Raw genomic sequence first — 13,144 nt, forward strand, 5'->3', positions numbered from 1 at the left:
AACTCAACATATATTCAACTTCAGAGCATCATCAGATGCGAGGAGGCAATGCAAGTATTTGTTTCATATTTAATTTATGTGACGGGTTTGCATGGCAACACAATAAGGAGTTCGGAACCCACCACAACATTCATTTAAACCAGGAGAACTTTGACTTGGCCGCTGACCTAGTACAGGTTCTCAAGCCTTTTTACAAGCTCACCCTTCAAGTTTCCATAGGCTCCTTGGCTTGTGTTTTGGACGTCATGGGGATGATTGATCAAGTCACTGCAGGTCTTTCCACAGTTATTGCAAATGAGGATGGAAATTACCCTCCTGCTTTACGCAATGCATGTTGTGCAGGGCTTGGGTTGACAAACAAGTATTATTCACTAACTGATTGTTGTCCTATTTAACAAATAGCAATGGGTCTGTTTTTTCGCCTATCACATCTTTTTTTTTTACCAAAACAAATCTGGAACTAATCACAGACTTTTACCCAGTCCTCCATCCGTCTTTTAAAGACAAATATTTTAAGCTGGCCAAATAGCCTCAGGAGTGGATCACCGAGGCAATCAATCTAACTCGCGAGATGTACAATACATGTTACAAGCCTAGAGGTTCAGCTTCCACCCCAAAACCACCAAAAAAAGCGTTGGCAAAGGTAAGTTTGAGCCTCATGTTATGTTCACCAAAAAAGATGACTGATTTATTCTCCCTGCAGCCAACTGGTGTTTTGGCAGGGTTAGGCGCAGCGGCTGTCGCCAGATTGGCTGAATCATCAAAGGACCCGTTGGATATTTGGCTCTCAGGTGGCCTTTTTTTGGATGACAGGGCGCCAGTAAACGGTCTCACTTGGTGGAGCAAGCAGAAGAGAAAGGGAAATACTCACAATGGCCTCTTACAGATGGCCCTGGATGTCATGTGCTGCCCAGGTGAGATTTCAATTGATCATTAAGGAAACTTGGTTGCTGATTGATCATTGCTTATATGTAACAACCACGGTCAATGTGGAGCGTACATTCAGCTTTGGACAAGACTATGTCTCCGTCAGGAGACACAACCTCCATCCAAAATCAGTAAGTAGAGGTATGGCCTTGTCGTTCTATTCAAAGAACGACAAGATTAAACCTCTTGATCCTCACGAATACCTCAAAAAGTGCAAGAATAAATCCAAGAGCAATATTAAAAAAACAAGGCTGTTGTACAGGATGTGGTGAAAGTCAAGTGATCAGCTGTCACCACATGTCAATTAAGTAATACATACATGATTGGTTTTTGTCTGAATTCCTTTTTGAGGGGCGGGTATCTGCTCACACACGGGGTGTGAGCCTGAGTCTCTATAGTGACCGCAGGACACAAGAAATGGGGGGCAATAGTTGGATTTCTTTGGATAAAGAAAATACAACTATAAGAGAAAGAGAGAAAGAGAGAGAAACAGATCAGGATCAGGATAAAGAGAAGTACTAGGTTAATCTAGTGGGAATGCACATCCACTGGCAATGCTACTCTTCAGAAGAGTGCTGCTAATCTGTGCTAGAAAAAAGCTACAGCTTCCTCTCAGGAGGGTAACTGGATTAGATAAGTTTAATCCAGCCACAATTTTTTAGCTTCCTTCTGGATAGTCTAGGTTCTTAAAGGGAAACCTGAGGGACAGCCCTGTAACCTAGATTTGAGGCAAAGGCCAACTGATGAGAAGGGACAGCCCTGTGATCAAGGTTGAGGCAAAGGCCAGTAGATATGGAGGGACAGCCCTGTGATCAAGAAGAAGATAAAAACCAACAGAAAAGAGCAGATCAAGCAAGACACAGAGTTGTACCTCTGAGATAAACAAGGTTCAGAGAAAGAGGTTACTTACTGTCAATATCCTAGGCGCCTGTGACGGTAGGTATACTGGGAGTGTAGTAAACTCTTTGGTGGTGATCCTTGGGTTATCTGGGTGGTGGTTCTGGTGTGCTGAAGTCTGTGGATCCTCCAGCTGCATGGGGGATCCTGACTTCGAAAATTTTCAAAGTTGGATGACATAATCACACATGTACATGTGGTTGGGAGTGCTCAGGCGCGACTACACGGCGCTGCTGCGCATGTGTGTCACAAACCACAAACTCTATGAAGGAGTAGAGATATTGTAAAGTGATCAGTGAAGACTAGGGTCAAAATTGCATGAGAAATCAGAATCTGAAGTCAAAACAACCTTAGTTCGTAAGGTTAAAAAGATATGAGCACATTTAGGTATAAAATGGAGATAAAAGGCAGTTTTAGGTCAACTGTGTTGACTCTAAGGCTGACACGGGGGCATCCGCCAGCGGATTTGGATGCCAAGAATGCGGGAAATACACCCTTGGATACCCAAACACGAGTGGGTATCCGGATGTGAAACGGCCATCTCTAGATTGGGATTTGCGTCTTTTGCGGTTGGGAGCCATCACTATTGCTGGTTGGTCACCGGTGCGGTTAGAACTTCGGAGCAAAAGGGGCTGTGCAAAGCGGGGGAATACATATGTATCAATTTTTGATGACAGGTTTGTGTATGTTGCATGTCACAGCTACCCGGCTGCCGGACCATAATAGGTAGGAGGCAGTACATGCGGCAGTACCCAGGTACCGCACCGCTTTTGACCAAGAAAGCAGGCACCCGGACTCAGACCCGGCACCGCCTGGCGGGTGCGGGCGGTACGGGTACCAAATGTCATTCTCTAGGGAGGTGTGTATGTTCCTTCAATGACTAGTTAGCACCAACCATCAAGGGGGTTGTGCCTTCCTCTTGCACCTGCCACTGAGAATGACAGGTGACAACACACCCGGGGCGCAAGTTTTAATTGGAATCTGGATTAGGTCAATGCGAAAAAATCCAGATTACGTCACCTGTTTGCTGGCAGTGTAAGTAAGCTAAGTGCACTGTTTCTTCGGGTGCTCAATTCACTGTACGGGTACCGAATTTTGCTCTTTTGACATATATCCTGGGATCAAGTCTTACATGTTTTTACATTACGGGGTTTCAAATATGAAATCAGGTCGCTCAGGACCTTGTGCACGTCCAATTTCCAGGAAAAATTTTCACTGTGAAAAACAGCAACTTGGGGGCTCTACTTTGAACACTCCCACAACGGTGAAAGGCTACGCTACGCTACAAAAAGCGCCCATTATAGCGCAGCGCAGCGGGCACCCGCTACGTGACTGACCCAAAAAGCTTTAGCGCAGCGGGTAAACCGCTGCGCTAAATCTAAATATAGCGCACATGCGCTTCTCTCCAAGGGGGAATAGCGCAAGCGCATCCAAAAACGCTGCGCTTTTGCGCTAAAATAGCGCAGCGCAGCTTGAAAAAGCTTTTTGCCACTATGAGTGCGCTACATGCACTATTTTGCTACAATAGCACAAGCGTGCCAAAGCTGTGATGCACTTCAAGGCGCTACAGGCTACCAAGCGGGTATACATATACCCCTTGGCTCCTCCCATCCAATGCATACATCCCACAGTGGTGTGATCACTCACCATCCCTCACCCTTTCCTCAGTCTGTCACCCTTAATCTGTTCTTCACTTCAGCATGCTCTGTTTCTCCTCTGATCATTTTGCTACAGCCGCCAAAGATGATAACCCTATTGGGCGCAGCAACAGGGTACTCATCAGTTCTGTCTAGTCTTTCAGTCCAAACAATTGAGTGCTGCATCAGCAGCCAGATGTGTCTCCGCAAAAATTTCAGGATGGGAGGCAACTTCAAGGACTGTCATAAACTGATTGATGGGGCGCTTAAGAACCCCACATTTGAATCAGCCGTAAGTAAGAAGAATCCTGGAACATCAAAATAGTTCCTTTATATGATTATCCACTAGAATTTATCTTCCATATTAGGTTTTTCCCCTCAAAATTATTTTTCTCTCTAATGGAAAATCTAAAATTGAAACAAAAATCACTACTTCCCCCCCACTCCAAAAAAAGCGCCTCAAAAGCGCTACAAAAGCGCTATAAAATAGCGTAGCGCGCGATTTATAGCGGAAGCGTAGTGCTTTTGCGCTATTTTCTGGCTATAAATAGCGGCTAAAAAAAGAGAAAATCTACAAGCTTGCACCAAAAAGTGCAAGCGTAGCCCAAAAACGCTATGAATTAGCGCAGCGCATTCGGGCCAAAAAGCGCTACGCTTTGCGCTGCGCTGCGCTATCTGTAGCGCAGCGCTTTCACCATTGACTCCCAAAGTGCAAAAAACTCCTGATATTGCATCAGGAATTTCCAACCTGGGGAATCTTTGGCAGAAATGGTTTGTCTGTAACGGATTACCTCCCAGAGTCCGGACCAGTCCTTCAGTGCGCGCACACAACCAAATGACCGGTATGTACCAGTCATTGAGTGGGTACACAACTCAATAATCATTTGATGACAGGTTTGTACTGGTAATCAAGTGTTTTCAGTACTCAGTTGATGGCCAGTACAAACCTGACCAGCCCGCCATTGAGTGAGACCCACCCGGCCATCAAGTGTTGTGTCACTCGATGGCCGGTGCAGACCCGACTGGCCATCAAGTTTTGTGTCACTCGATGGCTGGTTGAGACCCAACCGGTCATTGAGTTGGGTGCGTGGTAGTGTGTGCTGGCTCACACTTGATGGCCGGTATGCGGGTGTGATCGGGGATAGGTGAAAACACCCTTGAGGGGGTGTTTCTGGCCTTTTTCCTGCTCCTGGACCTGATCTCCTAGAGCCTTTTTTGAAGAAGGAAATCAGGTCCGCAGGAGAGGTTACAGGTACATTTTTTTTCCTGATTCCTGGGACCTGCGCGACCTGATTTTTAACTTTGAAACCCCCTAATGAAATCAGGTCCACAGGAGACGTTCCAGGTCCATTTTTTTGCTGATTCCTTGGACATGTGCTACCTGATTTTCAACTTTGAAACCCCCTATTGCTTGTCATGTTACCAGGGTCAAGCTCAGTTGTCTTTGGGTGAAAGGCTGCATAAGAGCAGTGTTGGAATTCTGTGAGATTCCTTTTACTTTCACCTCTGAAACTTGTTTTATATCATTCTCAAGCATTGTCAGAATCACTGTTAGCACAGAAGTTATCACATCATGTAGTCTAAGAACCGTGAGGAGTAGATAACATTTTGTCATACGTGTATCAAACATAGTCTCTGAGATAGAATACTTGAAACTTGTCTCATAGTCACCTTCCTTTTGTTTTTTCTTCTAACCACATTTTGGCCACTTGTTGTTAGTCTATTTAAACCTAGCATACATCAAGCAATTTACAAATCATCCTTTCTCTCCCTCATTCTCCACGCCCCAACCTGAGCCGCGTCCGGTGAGATCATCATCCTCATTGCTCCCCTTTCTCAAGCCTTAGAGCTCATCTCCTATCCTCAATCTTCTCTGTGCAGCGGTAACCAGTCGTAATTTTTAACAAGCAGAATTAATTATAACAGGAGATTTAGATTTGTCCCGCTTGTCAAATTTATTTTTGCAGGTAGGCTGTATGGTAGAATGATTCCAAATTCTTGGACAGAGCGGGAAGGAGCTACCAGTAATTTGGGCAGGCTTGAACAGGACTCAACAATATGGGGATTCAAAGTTGACCATGCATGATTTGCTTGCAATTTTAAAAGTTGGTGTTCAAGGCTTTTCTTGAACACCAACTTTCAAAAAAACATTCATGAATGTTTGGGGGGTGTAGTACAATGTGACTTGCAAAAGTGCATGCAAGGCAGACCTAGCCAACTTTTAATCCCCCTATTATCTGATGCTGTTGTATTGATTCCACAAATGAATCAAATGTCTAGATAGGCATGAGCTGCTAATTGGGTCTAGGCACAAAGATTCCAAGAATTGCTGGCACCAGCAAAGTAGCACCCTGGGATCAGAACAGTTTGATAAGAAAAAATGATAATAGATATGCACTTCTTACACAAAGAAGTAATTGAGAGAATAGAAAAAAGATTAACAGAGGTAAAACAATCATTTTGATCCTCCTGACCAAGTGGCATAAACAAAACTGTACCAGGTAGAGATTCCTGAACTGATAAGAATATATGTTAATTCATAGAGGGCGAAAGAAATGTGGAAATTCTTCCAAGTAAAGGTTGAGTTGCTTCTGATATTTATCAAACTTGGCAAGTACAATCAATTCTAGCATCTCAATGGTTTTTGAGAAGGAGTCACTGGCTGGATTGTGGATATCTTTGAGCTTCTTGAGTTGGACAAGGTATCTGAGGTACTGCTCCTCCACGATCTCCTTGGAAGCCTGCGGAAATTGCTTTCCCTCCCGGCCACAAACACTCGCTGCGCGTTCAAAGTGTTGCAAAAATCCCTGGAATCTCTGTGACCTCCTGAGCTTGGCAACTGTCTCGTGCTCCCTATCAACTCTCCGCCCGTTTGCATCGAGATTGAAGCGCGAAATCCGCCGATCCTTGCGCATCAAATCGCTCATGTAGGTCAAGCCGTCCGGGTCTAGCAAGGCTTTGCAGTCTTCAAACTTGTCCGACTCCCAGGTAAAATCAATTGGTCTTTTGTCCGGATCCATCTTGTATCTTTTTGCAAGTGTTTCGAGCAATTGGGCATTGCTGGTGATATGTATGGGGAACAACTGCCCCAGGTCATAATACCAGAAGTGGCTGACACTCGAAAACATCCCAATCGTCTCTTCTAAAGCCCACAGTTGCTGGAATTCTTCCGATTGCTTGAATTCATCCGAGATCACCTGGGGGTATTTCCTCTGGATAAGTCTGGCCATGTCGTATACCACCTTGTAATGTGCAAGTGCTCCATCTCCATCACTCTCACGCCTGAGCTTGAAAACAGCCACATGGGAGATTATCTGTTTTAAGAGGTCGGTCATTTCTGCTACTGAGCAGGCAGTCCCCGGCATTAATTTGTCAAGAAATCGGTGCCAGATTGTCTTGAAATCATCAAAAGGTGAATTCTTTTCATATGCAACTCGAGTACGAAGTATTTGGAGCTCCACCAGGTTCCAAGTGTCCTCATCAAAATCTGATCACAGAAAAAGAGGAAAACGTGAATCAATGATTTTTTTTCCTTCCCATTTAAATCACAATGGACTTATATGGAAGACTCACCCTGGGCAATCTCCTTAAGCTTGCTATTCTCCAGTTTCTTGTCCTCAGCAATGCTTAATCTGAGGTCAAAGTTGAGATATATGCTTGGGAATTAATGTTGAGGGTACTTGGCCAATATGAAGCTTGCAAACAATTGGCCCAGATCTTTTTCCAGTACAAAAGCTGAAAGGTATTTTGGCGAGACAAGTTCAAGATTTTTCAAGTCGTGAAATAAATCAATCATCAGCTCAGTCCACTCAGACATCTTTAATCTTTCTTCCACCTCCAAATATTCAATAGGAGTCCCAGTGATGCCTTTCACATAATCCCCAAAAAATGAGAGGTGATCATAAATTGAATCATAGAACAAACTGTGATGAGAGGGTAATCCTCTTTCCATTGGTAGAAATTTGTTGCCTTCTTGGATTTGAATGATTTTTTGACTATAAAGACTTTTCATAATATTCTCCAAAATGGTCATGTGCTCAGGGAAGTCTTTTGGAAATATGGTGTCTTGCCTTGAAAATCTGGCTTTCAGGCTGGCAATTTTGCTTATCATTACTTCTTGATGCCACTCAACCTGCCCTATTTCTTTTATAATAAGAAGAAGAACAAGAAAAAAATGAGTTGATCATTTGGTACTCCTGCAATAAGGTTTTTTTAATATACGGACTGCTTAGTTTTATGTTATCCACATCTTTTGGCTGAACATTCAAGTGAGCCTTGTAATTGGAGCCCAAATGGATTGAGTCTAACAGAAACATCACCATTTCAATAATAATCAGATCAACATTCCAACCAATAGGTACTTTATCAATGAAATGATTTATGTTCTACCTTCTGGCCTGGTGATTGGTTCACTGGTGGAAGAAGGAGGGCCTTCCTTCTTACCATCCTTCACATCCACAAAATAAATTTTCTTTGAATCACTTTTACTTGGCACTACTGAACGGAGTATGAACAATACACATAGCACTTGGGTAAGAAGAAGATATCTTTTGGGGTTGAAGAAAGTATCAGAAATCTGGAAAATTAAAGACAACATACCTGCAGCTTCTTCCAAGCCTTGGTTTGTAGCAGGTGTTAGTTCTGGGAGACAAATATATCATGAGATGATGGGAAGCCAAATGCAGTGGGGTAATCACAGATTAGTTGCATTTCTGCTTTTCTCCAATTTGAAGCTCAAAAAACACAAACCTTTCTTAGCATCATTAGCAAAAGTGAAGGTAACACGTGCTTGAGAAGGCCTTCCACCCATGGGTTTCAATTCCATACCAGAGCTCCTTGGATTAAAGCCTACCAAGAGGAATGCCATGATACACCACCTTTGCATTGACCCACAAGTTTTCTGGTGAATAACTGGCATGATTGGATATATGGAAATATTTATGTGAGGGTCAAGAATATTGAAACGTTAAATAAGGGTAGTCATTGACTTGAATATTGTTTGTTGGTAATGACAATGAAGTGGGCCGTGATAGGTATTTATAACACCTGGTGAATAGGTTGGTCTGGTTATGCAAAAGAAGCTTGAGCACTTGTAAACTATCCAAGGAATATGATGTGAGGGAGCGCAATCATAGAGCTGGGTACAGCAAGAGAAACAATTAGCAAGGGATTTTTTGAGTAAATCTATGCATTTGGAGATGGGAAGTAGGTGGGCAAATTTTTTGGGAGTTTGGATTATGATCAATCCAAATGAATGGTGGTAAAAAAACCAAAAAACCTGTGAAAAAGACTGGCTATTTATATCAAGGATGAGGACAATAGCAGCCAAACCATGTTAGGGAAATATCCAGCCTAACCGTTTACACATCATCTGATCTCCCCGCTGGAGCATGTCCAAAATCTTGTAAAACAGTACCTGTCAAAGCTCTGACCACTCCATTCAAAAGCCCAAATGTGTATTGTTTCTTTTAGAGTGTGCAACAGCAAGACTAAAGTGAAAAAAAATTCAATGTGTCTTAGTGAGGCCCAGGAAAAAATTCCAAACAAGGCACAAAACAAAACAGAACTTCTAACAAGCCCTACTGTTTTCAAAAACTGTTTATGAGGATAACACAATGTGTGATCACAGTGTTAGAGTGAAAACAATTAACTGAAATTGTGTGTAATCCTGGCTTGGCCTATTCATATAGGGCTTTGTTGAGACAAGTCCCAATTCCATACAGGGACATGTGGCTGGGAGATGTCTAGTTTGAGGTGTCAGGCTGGGGTTGCATTTCACCAACCTCTCTGTGAGAAAGAGGACCTTTGGGTTCTCACTGCGAGAGGCTTGTGGCAAGCTTTCTTTGTAGAGCTTGTTTAAAAACAGGCTGGGGAAAACATCTCCTAAATGTCACTGCAAAAATCAAAAGTTTTGCCCAGGGGTCATTTAGTCCTTTGTGCCTGGTAAAACAAAATTATCAATATTTTGAAAATGTCCCAGTGGTAAAAGGTTAAAAACTGAGCTAAATTCAGCATGCCCAGCCATGAAATAAATACATAAATAATTCAACACTCACCAGGGGAGAAAGTGTGGCACTCTCTAGAGAGTGCTAGGCTGTAACTTTATCATTCAAATGGTTGGAATTCAGGTCAATTTCAGTGTGAAACTTTTGTTTGATTGTTTTTATAACTCATTGGAAACTATTGCATGTAAGTATGATGAATTGATGTTTTGAATAATGTGAAATCACAATTCACTCCTCACAAATTGTTGTTCAAATGTAGCCTATCTTACTCATAATTCTAGATTTAATAATTCATTATCTTTCATATTGTGATTTGGCAGAACATGAAAATGACTGATGTTCAATTCACTCTCCATAAACATTGATTTTTTTCTGTCAACTAAGAGTGTCTGTGATCATTATGTTCAGATGGGTATGTTGTGTGTTTAGGCCAACTGGTGATCACTCATAAAAGCCATTTTGCAATGAAGTGTATATAAAGTTCAACTTGTATGAAGGATTAAAGTCATGGTAGTCTCTTGTCTTTTTTTTCTGGTGTGGTTGGCTTTGTCCAAAAATTTTGCGGCAAGCTCTATTGTGATTCTGCTTAAGCTTGAACAATTCAAGATTTTCAGTGAGCTATTGTTATGGCCTTTGAGCCACAGCACCGGTAAAAGTTTGGTTTTCTGACCAACACAGCTGCAAAATTGGCATGTCAGCCCCTTATTGTTGCCCAGCAGGAAGGGTTAAAACCTGAACTCAAATGTCAGGATTCCATGATTTTGAGTTCACAGCTCAAAAATCTGTCCAAGCATTCCTGGAATCACATTATGCGGAGTGTGAGGCATAGGAACCAGCCTATTGGGAAGTACAGCTCCTGCCAACAATTCTCCTGTACTGGCTTTTTGAGGAGAGTAACAACTCCTTTGTAAAATCTGTCTGTACCGGCTGGAGTTGTGACTACCCTTGATGACTGGTACAGGTGGTGATCAAGGGAAGTGACGACTCCTCCTGATGACTGGTCTGTACCCCAATCTTTGGGATGAGTTGTAAATCCCCTCTATGACCTGTACAGGCAACGGTGGGCCGCTACGCTACACTACGCTACAGGGCCACTTAGCGTTAGCGTAGCGGCAAAAAGCGCCCACCCATTTTGAGTAGCGTTAGCGCGCTGTTAGCGCCGCTACGCTGCGCTACGTTTCAGCGGCGCTAACAGCGCGCCAATTGTTTGTTGGTGTTAGCGCGCCGCTACAGTCACTACGCTACGCTACAGCGCTTTTAGCGGAAAAAAAGGCCTTTTTTTCAGCTAAAAGCACTGTGGCGCACCGTAGCGCGCGCGCTTTTGCGCCCTGCGTGTGTAGCGTTAGCGCAATTGCGCGCATCTGCGCTAACGCTACGCTAACAGCTAAATTAGCTGCGCACCCTTTGCGCGTAGCGTTAGCGCAGAGAAGGCGCAGTTCCGCTAACGCTACGCTAAAAGTTAGCGGAATTCCGCTACGCTACGTCACGCTAACGCTACGGTTAGCGTAGCTGGCCCACCGTTGGTACAGGTGGTCATTGAAGGGAGACTTGGAGTGATGACTCCTCCTCATGACTGGTTTGTACCGGTCATCAGGGGTAATGTAACTCCCCTTGATGACCAGTACTGACCAGCCATTGAGGGAGGTTACACCTCCAATGACTGATCCAGCTGGTCATCAAGGAGTTGTGACTCCCTTCGATGGCCACCTGTACCGGTCATTGAGGTGGTTACACCTCCTCTTGATGACCGATCTCGGCCGGTCATTGTCAACCCTTCCAGTTCCTCTCAATGACTGGTACAGACCAGTCATCAAGGCGAGATGTAACCCTTCTCAACGACCAACCTGTGCTGGTCATCGGAGGGAGTAACCACTCCTCCAAAGGGCTGGTACAGACCAGTCATCAGGAATAGTTGTGAATCCTCTCAATGACCTCCTGTGCCGGTCATTGAGGGGAGTTACAACTCATCCCGACAACCGGTACAGTTGGTCATTGATAGGAGTTGTTACTCCGCTTGGTGACCAGTACAGGAGTTCATTGAGGGGAGTTACAACTCTTCCCGATGAGCGGTCATCAAGAGGAGTTGTAACTCCCTTTGATGAACTCCTGTGCTGGTCATCGGGGAATTACACATCTTTTCGACGACCTTTTGGTGCCGGACATTGAGGGGAGGGATAGCTGCTCTCAATGACCGTTCTGCACCGGTCTTCAAGGGGAGCCACACCTCCTCTTGATGACCAACTGTACCGCTCATTGGTATGAGTTCTAACTTGCCTCGATGAATGGTACCAACCAGTGATTGAGAGGAGCTGTCACTCCCCTCGATGTCTGGAACCAAACGGGCGTTGAGGGGTGCTATTCTCCTGATGACTAGCACCTGTACCGGCCATTTGATTACCGTTACAGCTGGTCATTGAGATTTTTCATTCCCCTCAATGACCGGCCGTAATTGATACAATAGCACTGTTCACATAAGAAATCTATGACCATGTGAGAGATATACATCAGCATACTTTCCCAGCCAAATTGGCTGGCACAATGGGATAAACTTTATTTCAATCTTGCTGATGTTTAGCTTATGTGAACAGTGCTAATGTACCATGTCTACTCTGATTTTTGGCCAAGCATCAGGGTGTACACCAGTTTGCAGCGGACCATGTTTGTGTCCACCCTGACGTTTGCCGTTTGGCCAAACATCACGGTGGACATGTCACACAAGTGACAGGGAAGTGATTTCACTTAACAGCCCTTGAAAGCAAACTCACCAGGCTGCGTTACCCCAGCACTTGTACCCAGTAACAATCAGACTGAGCACAGTGCCCTCCAAGCCCCAGGCTAACCTGGACTATAAATAAACAGTTGGTAGCAGATGTAGCACCTGTGTGAGCATGGCGCAGAGGGCCTGGTGAGAGAGCAACAACTCAAGAGAGAATATTACTTGTCCTTGCCCCAGGCCCAGGGCCCACAGCCACAAGCTTCCACCATCATACTTCACCAATCAACCTGGCTCCAGGCAGAATTCAACATTGAGCCAGCCTCAATGACCTGGGCGGTCTTGAGATGCCATTAAAGAGAAATTATTGAATACATATTGGGATCTTTGAGGTTCAATTCAACCTCCCTGAAATTCTGATGTATGCACTGGTCCAAATTACAATCTACTGCTGCACTTATCTGGCTATATTTTGGGATCTTACCTCATGGGATCCGGCAGAAGAATGAAGGTTGTCCCATCCGCAATTTGTAACAGGAGCCCATGACACAAGCCCAGCGCCTACTAATCCTTCAAATAAAATTCAAGTTGATTTGCACTGGAGTTGTGAATTGGCCAAGGTGAAAATCTGTTTTTTCACCATATTGAGACATAGATAAGATCAGCTTTAGTTGAACATCACATCAATGTTGATTTAAGCATGAGTTACACATGCTCCAATATTTGACATCAGTCTGGGTTACCCAACAAACATATGGTCTGGCACTCTCTAGAGAGTGCCACACTTTCTCCCCTGGTGACTATGCATAGGTTTTGTTGGCCTAGTCTATTTTTCCTTTGCATGTACCTTGCGCACTGCGAAAAACTAGCTGCGTACTGCAGGAGGTGTTGAATTGGTGTCCTGGCCACAGTGTGTGGTAGCTCAAAATACTTTGTGCACTGCACAAACCCCCAAAAGAAGGAAT

The 13,144-nt window shown here is 44.1% G+C and overlaps 1 protein-coding gene across 1 annotated transcript; it reads right to left on the bottom strand.

The window, feature by feature from the left end:
- Positions 1-5,998: 5,998 nt before the first annotated feature.
- On the bottom strand, positions 5,999-6,826 carry PtA15_16A297 (uncharacterized protein; the record flags this gene model as incomplete). The annotated part of the gene is made up of 1 exon (XM_053163972.1): positions 5,999-6,826. The coding sequence occupies one exon, from the start codon at positions 6,824-6,826 to the stop codon at positions 5,999-6,001; it is 828 nt and encodes a 275-aa protein (XP_053027944.1).
- Positions 6,827-13,144: the final 6,318 nt, after the last annotated feature.

The sequence above is a fragment of the Puccinia triticina genome, chromosome 16A (assembly GCF_026914185.1).
Source record: "Puccinia triticina chromosome 16A, complete sequence".
In the NCBI taxonomy this organism is placed as follows: domain Eukaryota; kingdom Fungi; phylum Basidiomycota; class Pucciniomycetes; order Pucciniales; family Pucciniaceae; genus Puccinia; species Puccinia triticina.